Source organism: Eriocheir sinensis, chromosome 2, assembly GCF_024679095.1.
Source record: "Eriocheir sinensis breed Jianghai 21 chromosome 2, ASM2467909v1, whole genome shotgun sequence".
Classification (NCBI taxonomy): Eukaryota; Metazoa; Arthropoda; class Malacostraca; order Decapoda; family Varunidae; genus Eriocheir; species Eriocheir sinensis.
In genome coordinates this window covers 17,402,525-17,417,298 of record NC_066510.1, presented here as the reverse complement: position 1 = coordinate 17,417,298, position 14,774 = coordinate 17,402,525, and the positions used below count along the sequence as shown (strand labels likewise).

The 14,774-nt window shown below is 46.7% G+C and overlaps 1 protein-coding gene across 1 annotated transcript in view; it reads left to right on the top strand.

Moving 5' to 3' along the window:
- LOC127000345 (protein lin-28 homolog) overlaps window positions 1-14,774 on the top strand; it is a 67,809-nt gene that overhangs the window by 37,963 nt on the left and 15,072 nt on the right. The window contains exon 3 of the mRNA XM_050863967.1: window positions 14,533-14,706. Within this exon, the coding sequence (XP_050719924.1) occupies window positions 14,533-14,706 (174 nt within the window). The remainder of the gene's footprint in view (window positions 1-14,532; window positions 14,707-14,774) is intronic.

The following is a 14,774-nucleotide window of genomic DNA, read 5'->3' as shown; positions in this document are numbered from 1 at the left end:
GTCCCTCCCGCCGTGTCTACCCCGTGCGCCGTCAGTCAGCCTGTCATGCCTCCTCCTTCATATCCGGGCGAAGGCGAGGGCGAGCAGCTAGCGGAGGAGTTGATGCCTTTTAGATATACGTTGACTGACAGACAGATAAACAGATAGATAGATGCCAGGTAGATGTGTAGATACGGGAAGTGTGTCTGAGATGTTGTAATGCGTGTTCTCTTTTGTTTTCCTGTATAGAGGGTGAGTGTGGGTTTTAGCGCGGAGGAGATGATGGGAATAGGCGCACCTGACGTTACCAAATGTGGGGTACAAACTTGGCGGAGGGACTGTTTTTTGGGCGCCATTAAAGGTAATGGCTAAAGAGTAGCTTAGTCGGATATTTTGTTTTTATTTATTAATGATCCACGAGACATCCTAGAGGTAAAGCAAAGTATGTGCTTATCTTTGTATTCATTCATACACACACTGGTAATATTTCTGTGGAGTCTGATTCACTTATTAGAGTGAAATTCAATTGTGATAAACAGTCACAAACTCGTGTCACTAGTTAAAATGAAACTAGTATAATTTAAGTTTTGTCACCATGAAATATACACAAATAGATAAATATGAAAGCTCACGAAGTCACAATAAGTGACATCACCTGCTTTACGCAGTAAAAGTATGCTATTTCATGTATCTGACACCCGCAATATGGCAGGCTGCTGCTGCCTCGGCCACAGATTATTGCCAGATTGTCATACTCAGCCGATTATATTTCCCGACTTCCTGCCCCAAAACTATCTTTTAGGGTCCAAAAACGAAACTAATTTATTGTTATCGTTAAAAGGGTAGGATTCTGATGTTTCTTGGCAATAGTTAGGCGTCAAACACCGTTAAATACTATGCTCTGAGTACGACAATCTGGCAACGGTAGCTATACGTATTTTCATATTATTGTTCTGTTGTTTATTGAATGTTGTGTTAAAAAAAGAATACTCATAATTTTCGCTAGTTTTTGGTTATAAGGATTCTTTACGAAATACAAGTATAACATTACCTTCTTTAACTTAGGAAACGTCCTGAATCCTGGATCGGCTATAGTATTGTCAGGTGCGCCTATTGATGCTTATAGGCTTTCTAGATAGACTGATGGGCATAAACAGGCATACAGACAAGCAGACGTGTTGATACGATGAGTGGAACGTAGTAAGAGTCCTGTTTTAGCTCTTGAAATTGAGGTTTAAGGAAATAATTATCTTGCCGTGTAGAAGAAATTTGGTTCATTTAAAGTTGCGTTTGGTGTATTTTTGATCGGTGTTGTTGTGGGTGATTGTTCTTAGAAATTTGTGTGTGTCGTGAGTTAGGCCAGGTGGGAGGGGGGACTCTCTCTCTCTCTCTCTCTCTCTCTCTCTCTCTCTCTCTCTCTCTCTCTCTCTCTCTCTCTCTCTCTCTCTCTCTCTCTCTCTCTCTCTCTCTCTCTCTCTCTCTCTCTCTCTCTCTCTCTCTCTCTCTCTCTCTCTCTCTCTCTCTCTCTCTCTCTCTCTCTCTCTCTCTCTCTCTCTCTCTCTCTCTCTCTCTCTCTCTCTCTCTCTCTCTCTTAATAGCCCTTCCATCATCATGACTGAAATCCTTCGTCGCGCGTGGCTCATGGACGCCTAGGACCCTCCCTCCCTCTCCCTCTCTTCTCTCCTACTCCCTCTCCCTCTCTTCTCTCCTCCTCCCCCTCCTCCTCCTTCTTCCCCCCTCACTGTACTGGTCGTTGCGTCAGGTTTGTGTATTCGCGAAGCGCGGCCAATGTGTCGCACCGCTTGCTATTCTACGAGGCGGCCCGCAATAACGACTGCCATGATAATTTCACTCACTCCAACATGGCCAGGTTTGGTTTGACTCGCCGCGAATCTTCCTCCTTTTTCGTCGACTTTCCCTCTTCGCTTTCCATTTTACGGGGAGGAGGGAGGATGAGGGAGGATTTAGCTGTGTTATACCGCGTTTTGAAGGGGAAAAGGATGGAGGGAGTACGGTAGTGGCAGGTGTGAGGGCTTGCGAGGGAGTGGAGGGCGGTGAGGTGTCGGGAAAGAGACTCCGGCGGCTCCCTGCTGATGAATGGAGCAGCCTCGAGGAATACCAAGAGGCCAGAAGCAGCAGCTGAGCTTGACGCAGGTGGTGACGGGGCACGACGAACGCTGTCTGGCTGGCCCTGACTCCCGGCGGGCTGGCATGAGGAGCACGAGCGACTGGAAGGGCATGGCAAGGCAGGGCAGGGCAGGGAGAAGGCGGGACAAGGATGCTGCGGGTGTATCATGGAAGAATCCTCAGGGTCACGCAACCTTGCCGTGTCCTCGTCTTATGTGGCGTCATCCGCAGCCTTGTGACGCGATATCTGGTCACCGCCGCAGCCTCCTCCTCCTCCTCCTCCTCCTCCTCCTCCTCCTTCGCCTTCTCCGTCGCTGCCATCGTTATTGCAGTCACCCTAACCACCACCACCACCGTCACCATCGTCGCCGCCGCCGCCGCCATCGCTTACTATAACTGTCACGTTGTCGCTAAATTATGACCACGTTTCACATCAAGACCTTTAAACCATTGACTTCCTTTTTTTTCTGACTACTACTACTACTACTACTACTACTACTACTACTACTACTACTACTACTACTACTATTACTACTACCAATACTCTCTCTCTCTCTCTCTCTCTCTCTCTCTCTCTCTCTCTCTCTCTCTCTCTCTCTCTCTCTCTCTCTCTCTCTCCGCCGGTCACACCACCATTACGTAGGTAGTACTTCCGCATCTATTTACATCGTACGTCTGCGTCTATTCTTGTTTCGCTCCTCATTTGCATGGCTAAATATACCGCGGCAATGCTAAATATATCTTCGGTTGCGTCGAGACTAAACGTCGCTGTCCGTGGCCGTGATGTGGCGCGGCGTTGGTATTACTTTTACGGGGTGATGATCGAGTCTGCTCCATATATTTACCTTCGTTGTGGTTGTTGTGGGTGATGTTGCTGCTGCTGTGTTGGTATTCAATCACTACTACTGGAATGAGTTGATATTCTTTAGACGAGAGGATGAGACTGCTTTCTATTTATACGTATACTTTTGTTGTTGTTATTGTGGTTCTTGCTGCTACTGTTACCGCTAATATAGTCAGTTTCAATAACGGTTTCATTCCGTCTGTCCACTCGTGAACGTGGATGTGGCACCTGCGCATTGTGAGTTCGTGATTGCATGATCAACTTAATATTTTCAGTGATATATTTGAGTATTTGTGTATACAAGAAACCCTCAAGCCCTATTATATGAACCGCAAACATGCCGTTTTGCATCGATAATATACCATACAAGCACACGAAGGAACAACTTGTATATCAAACAGTATATTCTGATCATACTTGAACGATTCATAGCCTTTCAGATACCCATATTTCATCTCATTCAGGTACATAAAGTGATACCTGGCTCTGCAAGTGTCTATACATAAGGAATTTTGATGTGTTGCATGTAAATAAGATGGGTAGCCTAATATTTGAAATAGCCTAGCATATCGCAATCAACACTTATTATTTACTGTTTCATGTTATTTTGATTATTAGTCGTTTTTTATATGCAGTAAATAATTAAAATACCCATTATTTGCACTTGCAGAGGCAGATGTCTTTTAGTATACCTGAAATGAACTATCAATCAATGAATATGAAAAAAACCATAGATCGTTCGAGTATGATGTAACTTAGATATTTGATACAAGCCTGTCTTTTCGTGTGTTTGTGTGTTATCGATTATCGATGCAAACGACTGAGTTGTTTTTTGTATACATAAACATTCAAATATATTATTGAAAAATAAGCTTGAATGTCTATCACAACAGTTGATTTTCACGCATACACGAACTAGAAATGCGCAGGTGCCACATCCACCAAAATTCCCGCTTTGCTGGTGGCCAGACAGAACGAAACGGTCTCTGCTACTACTACTACTACTACTACTGCTACTACTACTACTACTACTACTACTGCTACTACTACTGCTGCTGCTATTACTACTTGGCTGGTGTTACTAGTGTTCTTGTGGTGTGATTCTATGGTTGGTTATACATCGTCATAATTCGGTATTCCTCTCACTCAATTTTACCTTCATTTTCTTGCGTATTTTCATTTTTTCTTGTTCTGTTCTTCGTCGTCGTCGTCATTGTCGTTCACTCTCTCTCTCTCTCTCTCTCTCTCTCTCTCTCTCTCTCTCTCTCTCTCTCTCTCTCTCTCACACACACACACACACACACACACACCGTTACCCCATCCCTCCTTCTCCCTTTCCCTCTCTTCCTCGTCCGCCCCTCCCACAGCCTCTTCACCTCCCCTCTCTCTCTCCGCCCCTCCATTCGTCTCTCTCTCGCCCTCCTCCTCCTCCAGTCACCCCCTCCCCTCCTGACGCCATGTTCTCGATACCGCTCTTAGGGTAACGCAAATACTCGTCTTGTCATAATTTTCCGCCATCATACTGAGTTATCGTATACGGAAGGTTTTGTTCATATCGTTCGTTGTATGCATTGTGACAGCGACGTGACTTATTTGATCTCGAAGACCTCTCTGGAAATGGATTAGTAATAACTGTTGATTTCTTTCGTTTTGTTTTCTGGAGTTTTTTTTTTTTTATTCTAGTTGATGTTCTTGTTCATGTTCTTCTTTTTCGGCGTCCTTAATATTGGGTCATTAACGTTTTCTTGGCCGTTATTAACCCTACCGTGATATATTCTCCTTCTCTTTATTCTTTTATTGTAGTTATTTCCTTGTATCACATTTGTTATTCTTTTTCTAATTGTGAATGCTTTCAAATCGCATCTACGTACATTTTCCCATTTCATTTCCGCCCTTGATTAAGTTTTCATTCGTTTATATCTACTTTCCATTTTGATTCCTGTTGCCAATCCGTCGTTTTCAGTTCCCGATATACAAAGAGGATTAGTCCTATAAGTGTTGACGTGCAGCTGACGTGTCGATTCATCCACTTATATCGCGCTATCAACAGACTGGTTCAGGATTGACGCTCTGTGCTCTTCGTTGTAACTCATATACGAATTATCTATGATGTCGATGATGCGCTCCCTCTCTCTCTCTCTCTCTCTCTCTCTCTCTCTCTCTCCCCGCCGTCCATCACAAGGCCAAGGTCTAATCACAAAGTTCGTCGCGTCAGAGAAAATGGGAAGTTAAACTCTGTCGTTGTAACTTAATCCCTCGCTGCCTGCACCCTCCCTCCTCTCCCCAGCCATCTCTGTCTCCCTCTCTCTTTCTCTCCCTCTTTCTTCTTCTCCCTGTCTCCCTCTCTTTCTCCCCTCTCACTCGATGCAGCCTCCCTCACCTCTCCCTCCCCTCTGCTCTCTCTCTCTCTCTCTCTCTCTCTCTCTCTCTCTCTCTCTCTCTCTCTCTTTCGGTAACTTGAATGGTAGGGGAGTGAGGAAGAGAAGGAGGGCGTGGAGGGGAAGGGAGGGGAGGAAGCGCCCCCTACTTCGCATTTTAAGCAGGCTTGATTGTCAGCCCGCGGGCGAGGGTGAAGGATGGAGGGGATCGAGGGTGATGGGGTGATGGGGCCTTGAACACCCCTGCTATACCCTACGCTGCTGCCCCGCCCCCTTCTCCTGCCACCCCTGTTTGTCCCACTGTCTCTTCTGTCCATGTCTGGTTCACGTAAGCTTCTGGTGATGACATGTTCCTGCTTTCCTTGGGACTGACTCGCTTTTCCTCTTTTCTTAGTTTTGTCCCTTCTTTACTCCTTCTCTTCACTGTGTCCCTCAGGTCCTTCTTATCATCATTCCATCCTTCCTTCCTTCCTTCCTCCTCTTTCCTCTTTGTTCAGACTGACCTACTTCCTCCCTCTCTTTCCCCTCCTCGGTATGTGTTGTCTAGATTGATTCTCTTCTTACTTTCTTCTTTCTTTCTTCTTTTCCACCCTTTCCTCGTTATTCATGTCTACAATGGAGGTTGTTTTCATTTCGCCATTCTACTTCATTGCTCTCTCTCTCTCTCTCTCTCTCTCTCTCTCTCTCTCTCTCTCTCTCTCTCTCTCTCTCTCTCTCTCTCTCTCTCTCTCTCTCTCCTGGCTGTCAGAGGTGGGCTTGAGCTGAGCCACGGGGGGCGGATGTGACTTCCGCCGTCAGCAGGAACAGTCCGACACTCTTCTGAGGTGAACCAATTGAGTTAAGACGTGACGAGAATGCACACACACACACACACACACACACACACACACACACACACACACACACACACACACACACAGCTTCATAATGTGCTTTTTTTGTATGGAACGACTTTTTTTTCAACAGTTCTTGCAGTCTTCTTTTTCTTCCTTTTCTACTCCTTCTATTCTTCTTCTTCTTCTTCTTCTTCTTCTTCGTCTTCGTCTTCGTCTTCGTCTTCTTCTTCTTCTTCTTCTTCTTCTTCTTCATCCTCTTCCAATCCATCATCGTCATATAAATAATCTCATTCTACGAAACACACACAAAAAAGGAATTTAATGCAGGTCGTAAGGTAATAAGTAAGATAACAGGAAACAAAGCCAGACATTCACAGTGCGATAAGGAAGGGAAAAAAAGGAAAGGAGGACAGGGAGGAAATTGCTGGTGGTGAGGACTGCAGGGGGGGAGGGTGATCCATAGGGCGCCTCCAGGGCACGTCAGCGGGTGTCTGGAGGCGGCGCGGCGTGTTATATAACTTCATCTGCATGTTGTTCACCTGGCTATGCAGATGCACCTGGTGAGGGCCCGCCCGTCTGCATCGCTCGTAACATCTTCCTTCCTACCACCATTCCTAGCATTGTTTTTGTAGTAGTGGTGATGGTAGTAGTACTGGTAGTAGTAGTAGTAGTAGTAATAGTAGGTATTTTTTTATAGTAGTAGTGTCTTATTGCTCTTTCCATTACGTTGTTGACTGCGAAAGGATATCTAGTTTGGGGTCTTACGATAGGGACTTTGCTACCACCATTCCTAGCATTGTTTTTGTAGTAGTGGTGATGGTAGTAGTACTGGTAGTAGTAGTAATAGTAGGTATTTTTTATAGTAGTAGTGTCTTATTGCTCTTTCCGTTACGTTGTTGACTGCGAAAGGATATCTAGTTTGGGGTCTTACGATGGGGACTTTGCTACCACCATTCCTAGCATTGTTTTTGTAGTAGTGGTGACGGTAGTAGTAATGGTAGTAGTAGTAGTAGTAATAGTAGGTAGTAGTTGTGTCTTATAGCTCTTTTCGTTACATTGTTGATTGCGAAAAAATATCTAGTTTGGGGTCTTATGATGGGGACCTTTTAGGGTGTACAGGGTTAGGGAAAGCTGCGCGTGGCTTCATTGTTCATATCTGTAACATTGCTTGGCGGCATATACAGTTTTCCTACTATAACGTAAACCGAATATCCATTGATTAAAGCTCTGTACACGACGTAGGGTGAAGTGAAGCGTGGCACATGGCTTAGTCGGGCCCTCTATTCTCAAGCGCATCAGCACCTCTGTTCGCCTCTTTGAAAAGCCTCTCGTAAAAGTTGTGCTGGGATTTCCATGGACTGTTTCGTGATACTGGCGCTAGTTCTACACGGCTTCTGTATCTTGAACGGGATAACCACCCATAAAGGCAAGGTTAATCTTATCCGTGGCCTTGGAAAATAATCGCAATAGGAGCCAGATATATACGTTTAATTAAGAATATGGACCCTGCTCTGCTGTCCCGACCTCTCGCAGACTCCTTATGGTCTCTTCTTCTTCCTTTTCTTCTTCTTCCTTTTCTTCTTCTTCCTTTTCTTCTTCTTCTTCTTCTTCTTCTTCTTCTTCTTCTTCTTCTTCTTCTTTTTAGGAAGGAGGGGTGGCGGGTTCTTGGGGTGGGTTTGTCAAGACGGTGTTCCGTGTTATTAGCGGGGGAGATGCGGGTCACTGGCTGGGCGGGGCGGGGCGGGATGGTGTCCTGAATACCCCGGGCCGCCTCACTTTAGATCACGTTGATATCTTAATAACTCACCATGAGGGTTCTCTCTCTCTCTCTCTCTCTCTCTCTCTCTCTCTCTCTCTCTCTCTCTCTCTCTCTCTCTCTCTCTCCTTTGTATGGATTCTCTCCTTTTATATTTCCTTTATGTGTGTACGATTGTGTGTGTGTGTGTGTGTGTGTGTGTGTGTGTGTGTGTGTGTGTGTGTGTGCAGGCACGAGGAAAGGAGGGAAGGATGCAGGGAGGGAGGAAAGTTTAGAGAGCGAAAGGGAGAGAGGGAGAGAGATAAGAGAGAGAGAGAGAGAGAGAGAGAGAGAGAGAGAGAGAGAGAGAGAGAGAGAGAGGGAGAGGGAGAGGGGGAGAGAGAGAGAGGGAGAGAGGAGGCCCAGGAACACAATACATGTTTACTGGCCGCACACCCCTCCCCCATACACCCCTATACACCCCCCTCCCCCTTCACCCCTCCCCTACCTTCCCCCTCCCTCTTCCCCTACCTTCCCCCTCCCCCCCTCCTGAGCCCTCCACCCCCAGCGGCTAAAATTTTGAATGCACTCTCATCAACTAAAAAAAAAAAAAAAAAAAAAACTACATTGCCCGTACTTAGAGAGAGGAGAGGCGCGTGGCATCGGAGGCCTGTTAATACTCCCTCTTGCTCTCTCTTTGTGTTTTTTTTTTTGCGAGGGGGGCAGCAGGCAGGCAGACAAGCAGGCAGACGGGAAGGAAGGGGGCGTGGGGTAGGAGAGAGAGAGGGAGAGGGTAGAGAGGGAGAAGGGAAAGGAAGAGTATAGGGGGGATGAATATCAAAAAGATCCAATTTTAGGCTTAGAAGAGATCATGTTTGCATCAGTTATAATGCAGGCAAGGGGAGCACGTGGCGGGGCGTGAGGAGGAGGAGGAGGAGGAGGAGGAGGATGCAGTGGAGGGAAGGGTCGGGTGTTTCGCAGGATAGGCTCAAGGGGAAGGAGGGAGGAGGCTGCGAGGGAAGGGAGGGAGGAGGCTGTGAGGGAAGGGAAGGGAGGGTTTCTGCCCCCTAAAGATTTGCATTTTAAACTTCAGTGGTGATGTTGTTATGTTTCCTCTTCTCCCTTTCATTGTCCTGCGCTGTTTTCCTCATTCCGACTTCATTATTTTTTTTTCATATGGATTATTGATAGTCCCCCCCACCACACCACACACACACATACGGACTATAACGCAGTGAGTGAGTGAGTGGTTCGTGCTCTCGACTCACAACCGAGAGATCCCGGGCTCGAATCTTGGATCAAGCGATAATCTAACTTGGACGGGTTATTTTTTTTTCACGTAGTTCCTCGTAACGACACTGTGGGAACTAAGTATAGAAAGAGATATTTAGATTACGACACTACTCTCCGGCAGTAATGGAAATACAACAAGAAATCCATCCCTTATGTGCATGTGAAGTGATTTTGGAGAGGAAATTTTTGTGAAGGTAATTTTAACCCGGTAGCTGCGGGGAACATGTATCTTAAAGGCCCCTCTCAGCGAATTAATCAGAAAGAATCATCCCTCACACAAACCATTTCATAATATATAGTACCAATGCATTTGTGATCAGTTTATGCATCATCAATTTGGGGGGTTTATATCATGGTAAAAATTTGGCCCGACTCTGGTACACGGTAAAGCCACAAATTTGGCCCGTCGCTGTTACCGGGTTAAAAGCGTTATTCATGGCGTTACTACGAAAGAAAATACGATAATCCTTAAGATACAGCCTATAACACCAACGCTTTAGATCCTCACATCAAAAATAGACATAATAAATGAGAAAATGACAACTTAAACCCAACATCAGAGTCTGTAAACCCTAACTAGGTCACACACACATACACACACACGTCCTCTCTGGCTTCCTGTAGCATGGCGGCGGGCAGCGGCGGGCGGCCATATTGTGCCGGCGGGGACCCTCCAGAAGTGTATGCAAATAACTGATGGTGTGAGTTGCAAGGGTCCCGCCCCCTAATTTGCATAGACCAATCAGCAGCTCGCGGGCCGGACCCCAGCTCGCGGGTAGGGGCGCGGGGTACTTTTTTTTTCTCCCTCTGAACGGCGGATCAAAGCAGCGCGGCGCCACATACTATAAAGGGTTGGAACTGGCGGGGAGGGTGACGGCGGCGGCGGCGGTGGTGGTGGTGAGGGTGTGGGCGTGTTGGTAACGATGTACTGGTGCTGCTGTGGGGGGGTGCTTGCTTTGCGGCGTTTCTCGTTTTCCTTCGTTATTACTATTTCTCGGTTGGCTGGTTGTTTTTATGTTTGGAGTGTTGGTAGCGATGGGGACGAGGGTGAGGGCGCGTGCTGGTAACGATGTGGTGGTGGTGGTGGTGCTGTGTGGGTGCTTGCTTTGCTGTGCTTCTTGTTTTACTTATTATTATCTCTTAGTTGTTTGTTTTTGTGTTTGGTGTGTTGGTAACGATGGTGGTGAGGATGAGGGCGTGTTGGTAACGATGTGCTGCTGGTGCTATGGGGGTGCTTGCTTTGCGGTACTTTTTATTTTCATTCATAATTTTTTCTCGTTCGCTAGTTTGTTTTATGTTTGCAATGTTGGCAACGATGTGCTGCGTCTAATGTGTGAGTGCTTGTTTTACAGTGCTCGTTTTCTTTACATATTATCATTATTTCTAGCTTCCTTTTGTTTTTTTGTTTTTACCTCACAGAGAAGGGTTTAAAAAAATAGTGATATACAAAGAAAATCTGTATCGAATATCATGGAGTCGTCAAAAGCACGATTCAAGTTTGCGAAGATCGAACGATGTCTTAAAACGCCCATGAATTTCTGAAGAGTTTATGAGCATGCGCAGTTTTATATTATCCCTTGTTGGTGCTGTGTTAAGTATGACGTCACGCAGCCTCTCTCCGCACCCCATCCATCGGCCCATTCTTACGTGTGTCTGAATAATAATAATAGCAGAAAAAAAGGTTAAGTAAAAAAAAGGCTTTCCATTACCATACGGCGCGTGGCTATAGTTACCAGCCCCCCCCCCCTCTCTCTCTCTCTCTCTCTCTCTCTCTCTCTCTCTCTCTCTCTCTCTGCCTCCGCCCTTCCTCCTAACCCCCTCCCCCTTCACCCCCCCCCCCCGCCCTCCAGTACTTATCGGCCACCGGGCTCACTGCTCCCTCACTTGATTCCGATCCTGCCTTTGATGCCAACCCGGGATTAAATAGAAAAAAAAAAGTTACAAACGCTACGACAGACATTATATGCAGATCCCGGGAGGACAGGAGGAGGAGTCGGGGAGGAGGGGGGGGCTAAAATGGGGAGAAGGGAAGGGGGCGAGGGGAGTGTGTGTGTGTGTGTGTGTGTGTGTGTGTGTGTGTGTGTGTGTGTGTGTGTGAGGCTTAGCACAGCACTCCACCAACACCCATTGATGGACGCAGATGGGAGCGGGAGGGGAAATGAGGGGGAGAAGGGGAGGAGGAAAGAAGAGGAGGGATGAGAAGACAAGGAGTAGGGGGAGGGGGAGAGGAGGAGGAAGGAGAGGAGGAGGAGTAAGAGATCACGAGGGGATAGAGAGGATAGGAAAGATGGGAAGAAAAATAGGAGGGGAAAGGAGGGGAGAAGGAGAAAGAAAAGAAAGAAAAGAAGATGACTGGAAAAGGGAGATAATAGGAGAAAACGGAGGAAGTAGAGGAGTCATACGAGGACAGGAAGAGAGAAAGAGCGAGGATAAGGAGCAAAAGGAGAAAAGATGCGAAAATAGGGAGAGGAGGAGAATGGGTCAGTATGTAGAGGAAAGGAAGGGGATAAGAAGAGGAAAAAGGGTGGTGAGGGCGTTCAGAGAGAGGGAAGACTGGCTGGCTGTTGATCAGGCGTGCGTGTGTGTGTGTGTGTCGGGGGCTCAACAGCTTTACTAGGGGCGGAGTCTGTGTTGTCCCATGCACTGACGAGACCAAGCACTCCTGTCAACACCATGTCTCTCTCTCTCTCTCTCTCTCTCTCTCTCTCTCTCTCTCTCTCTCTCTCTGTAAAGGGTATAGGCATGCTATTTTTGTCTAATTATGGGTTGCTTTTCATCGTAAGTTATGCATGGGGGTAAATGTCCTCTGTGGACGTAAGAATTTATGATCAGTCCCCGCGCGTCGTGGTGGGCGGGGCGCTGCACATTAACTATTTTCTGATTCCTGGGTCCTTTTTCTTCCACTCGTGTGCTTTACCGGGACTCAAAAGATAGCCTGCCCAGTTCCTTCAGCCGCTGGTCAAATCACTGTCGCCTTTGCTAGATACTGTTCTCCGTTCGCTTCCAACAAGTTTGGCGCCAACGTGTGTGGTGGCTAGTGAGCGAGGTGGCCGCCAGGTGGTGGTTCAGCTGGGCCATCACCTTGCCGGGGACGGTGGCGCCGACTCGGCCGTCCATCCACCTCACTCACCGATCCTAAACACGGTGGTGAGAAGGGATTACGCAAGCGAGGCAGAGAAGTCGCTGGGGAGAAATCTATCTCATCTGTACATCTATTTGTCTGTTTGTGTCCTTTTTCAAATCAGTCTATATCTATCTATCAGTCTTCTGGTTTTTGGGTATGTCAGGGCATTTGTCCCTATTATGTCGAAAGTTAGATAATAAGGAAATAATGTCCGTTTTTCGATTTTTTTTTACCACCCACTATAATTTTTTTTTTTGTCATAGGCCCACCCCTTCACTGCAGGTTGAAGGAACATATACGTATTTTTCTCGGGCGATACCTATTCATCTCTCTCTTTCTATCCTCCTCCTCCTCCTTCTCCTCCTCCTGCTCCTCCTCATCATCATCAAGTCAGAAGGGTAATAAATTTAAAGAAAAGATATCATAACTTGTTGAAAGAAAACAGCACAGATGAAGCACGTGAACAATACCAACGCAGCCTCAGAGCTTGCAGAACCCTCATCCGCCAATGTAAGCGCGACCATGAAAAGCGAATAGCACGCGAATCAAAGTCTAATCCGAAAAAGTTCTTCACTTATATAAGAACAAAAAAGAAGTCGAAAAGCAACATCGGTTCCCTAAAAGATGAAAGCGGCGCCCTAACACAAGATAGCAGACACATGGTCGAAATCCTGAACAAGAACTTCGCGTCTGTGTTCACGGTCGAGAACACAGTCTATACCCGAGAGCCCTATTCCACCGAGAGGAATCACGCCCCTAGAAATTGGCTCAGTTGACGAACGGGACTTGCAAAAGTACCTAGATAAACTAGAGACAAGTGTACTGGACCCGACGACTTGTCACCCAGGCTGCTCAAGGAATTCAAGCAGCAATTATTCAAGCCACTCTCCGCCATCTATAATTCGACACTACAACAAAACAAAGTTCCCGAAGAATGGAAGCAAGCGAATGTAACACCGATCTACAGCTTGACTTCAGTGGTGGGAAAAGTACTCGCGAAGATTATCAGAGACAAACTCGTCAAATTTCTTGAAGACAACAATATAATTTCCGATGCTCAGCACGGTTTCAGGAATAAACGCTCATGCTTAACCAACATACTGGACTTTTTCCAAGGTATATAATTATGAAAACTGGGATAATCACATCCCCAGCGATGTTATTTATCTAGACTTTCAAAAGGCCTATGACAAGGTACCACACGAACGACTTCTCAAGAAACTGAAATCGGCGGGACTATAATTCTAGGAGACAATCTGACTGCGTGGATAAAAGATTGGCTCACTGGAAGAAAGCAGCGAGTTCTACTCAACGGGCAGGCCTCTGATTGGCTCCCGGTTACAAGAGGAGTGCCACAAGGGTCAGTGTTGGGCCCCATACTCTTTAATATATAAATTATATCAACGACCTAGAACTAGTATTAAAATCCACCCTCTCTAAATTTGCTGACGACACCAAGTTTGGGAGGGAAGGGCCTCACCACAGCAGACTGCGAAATTATCTAGAGACCTGGACCAGATGAAACGCCAGAATTTACTCTTTACTATGCTCCAACACGATCACCGCATGTAACGAAACAACGAGAAATTAATCCAGACAAGGAAAGGTTTGCCGGCGCCTAGGATCGAACCCGCGAGTAGCGAGACGGGAGAGCCACTCCTTAATCAGTCGGCCAAAGAGGTAACCCCCTCGCACAGTGAGTTATGGGAGGCTCGCGTATCAGGCAAGTCAGCTGCACTACACAGATCACTCGGTGGTCGAAAAAGTGGCAGATGTAAGGTAATGCACATCGGGTTCAGAAATAGCAACCACCCATGCTACATGGGTGGCGAACCACTACAGGCAGTGACCTGAAACCCACAAATCACTGCAAGTCCGCCTGCAAGAAAGCCAACACTATGCTCGGGTTCATAGCAAGTAACTTCGAATATAAGACGCCGGGAGTTGTGATTCTTATTTTACTCGCTGGTAAGACCCCACCTGGAATACCTGGAATACGCCGTGCAGTTCTGGTCTCCTAATTACAAGAAGACATTGAATTACTCGAGAGAGTTCAGTGACGCGCTACGAAAATGATACCATCATTGAGAACGCAGCCTTACGAAGAACGACTCGTAATGAGCCAATAGGTTTTCTGTTGCCTGTCTTTCCATGTTTAGATGTTTCCTTATCCTCCTCATCGTCATCGTCTTCATCACCGCTCTTCTTCGTTGCAGAGTGTGATCAAAATGACGGGCTTCCGCAGCCTTGGGGAGGAAGAGCCCGTGGAGTTCGAGTGCAAGGTGTCGGACAAAGGTCTTGAGGCCACGGTGGTGATGGGGCCTGCGGGGGCGGACTGCCGAGGCTCCCACAGAAGACCCATGAGTAAAAAACGTTTCAGGAAAATAAGGTAAGTGTGTTTGTGTGTGGCCTATATTCCAGGTACCTTTTGTTCTGAAGAATACAAGTTTCATTAGTT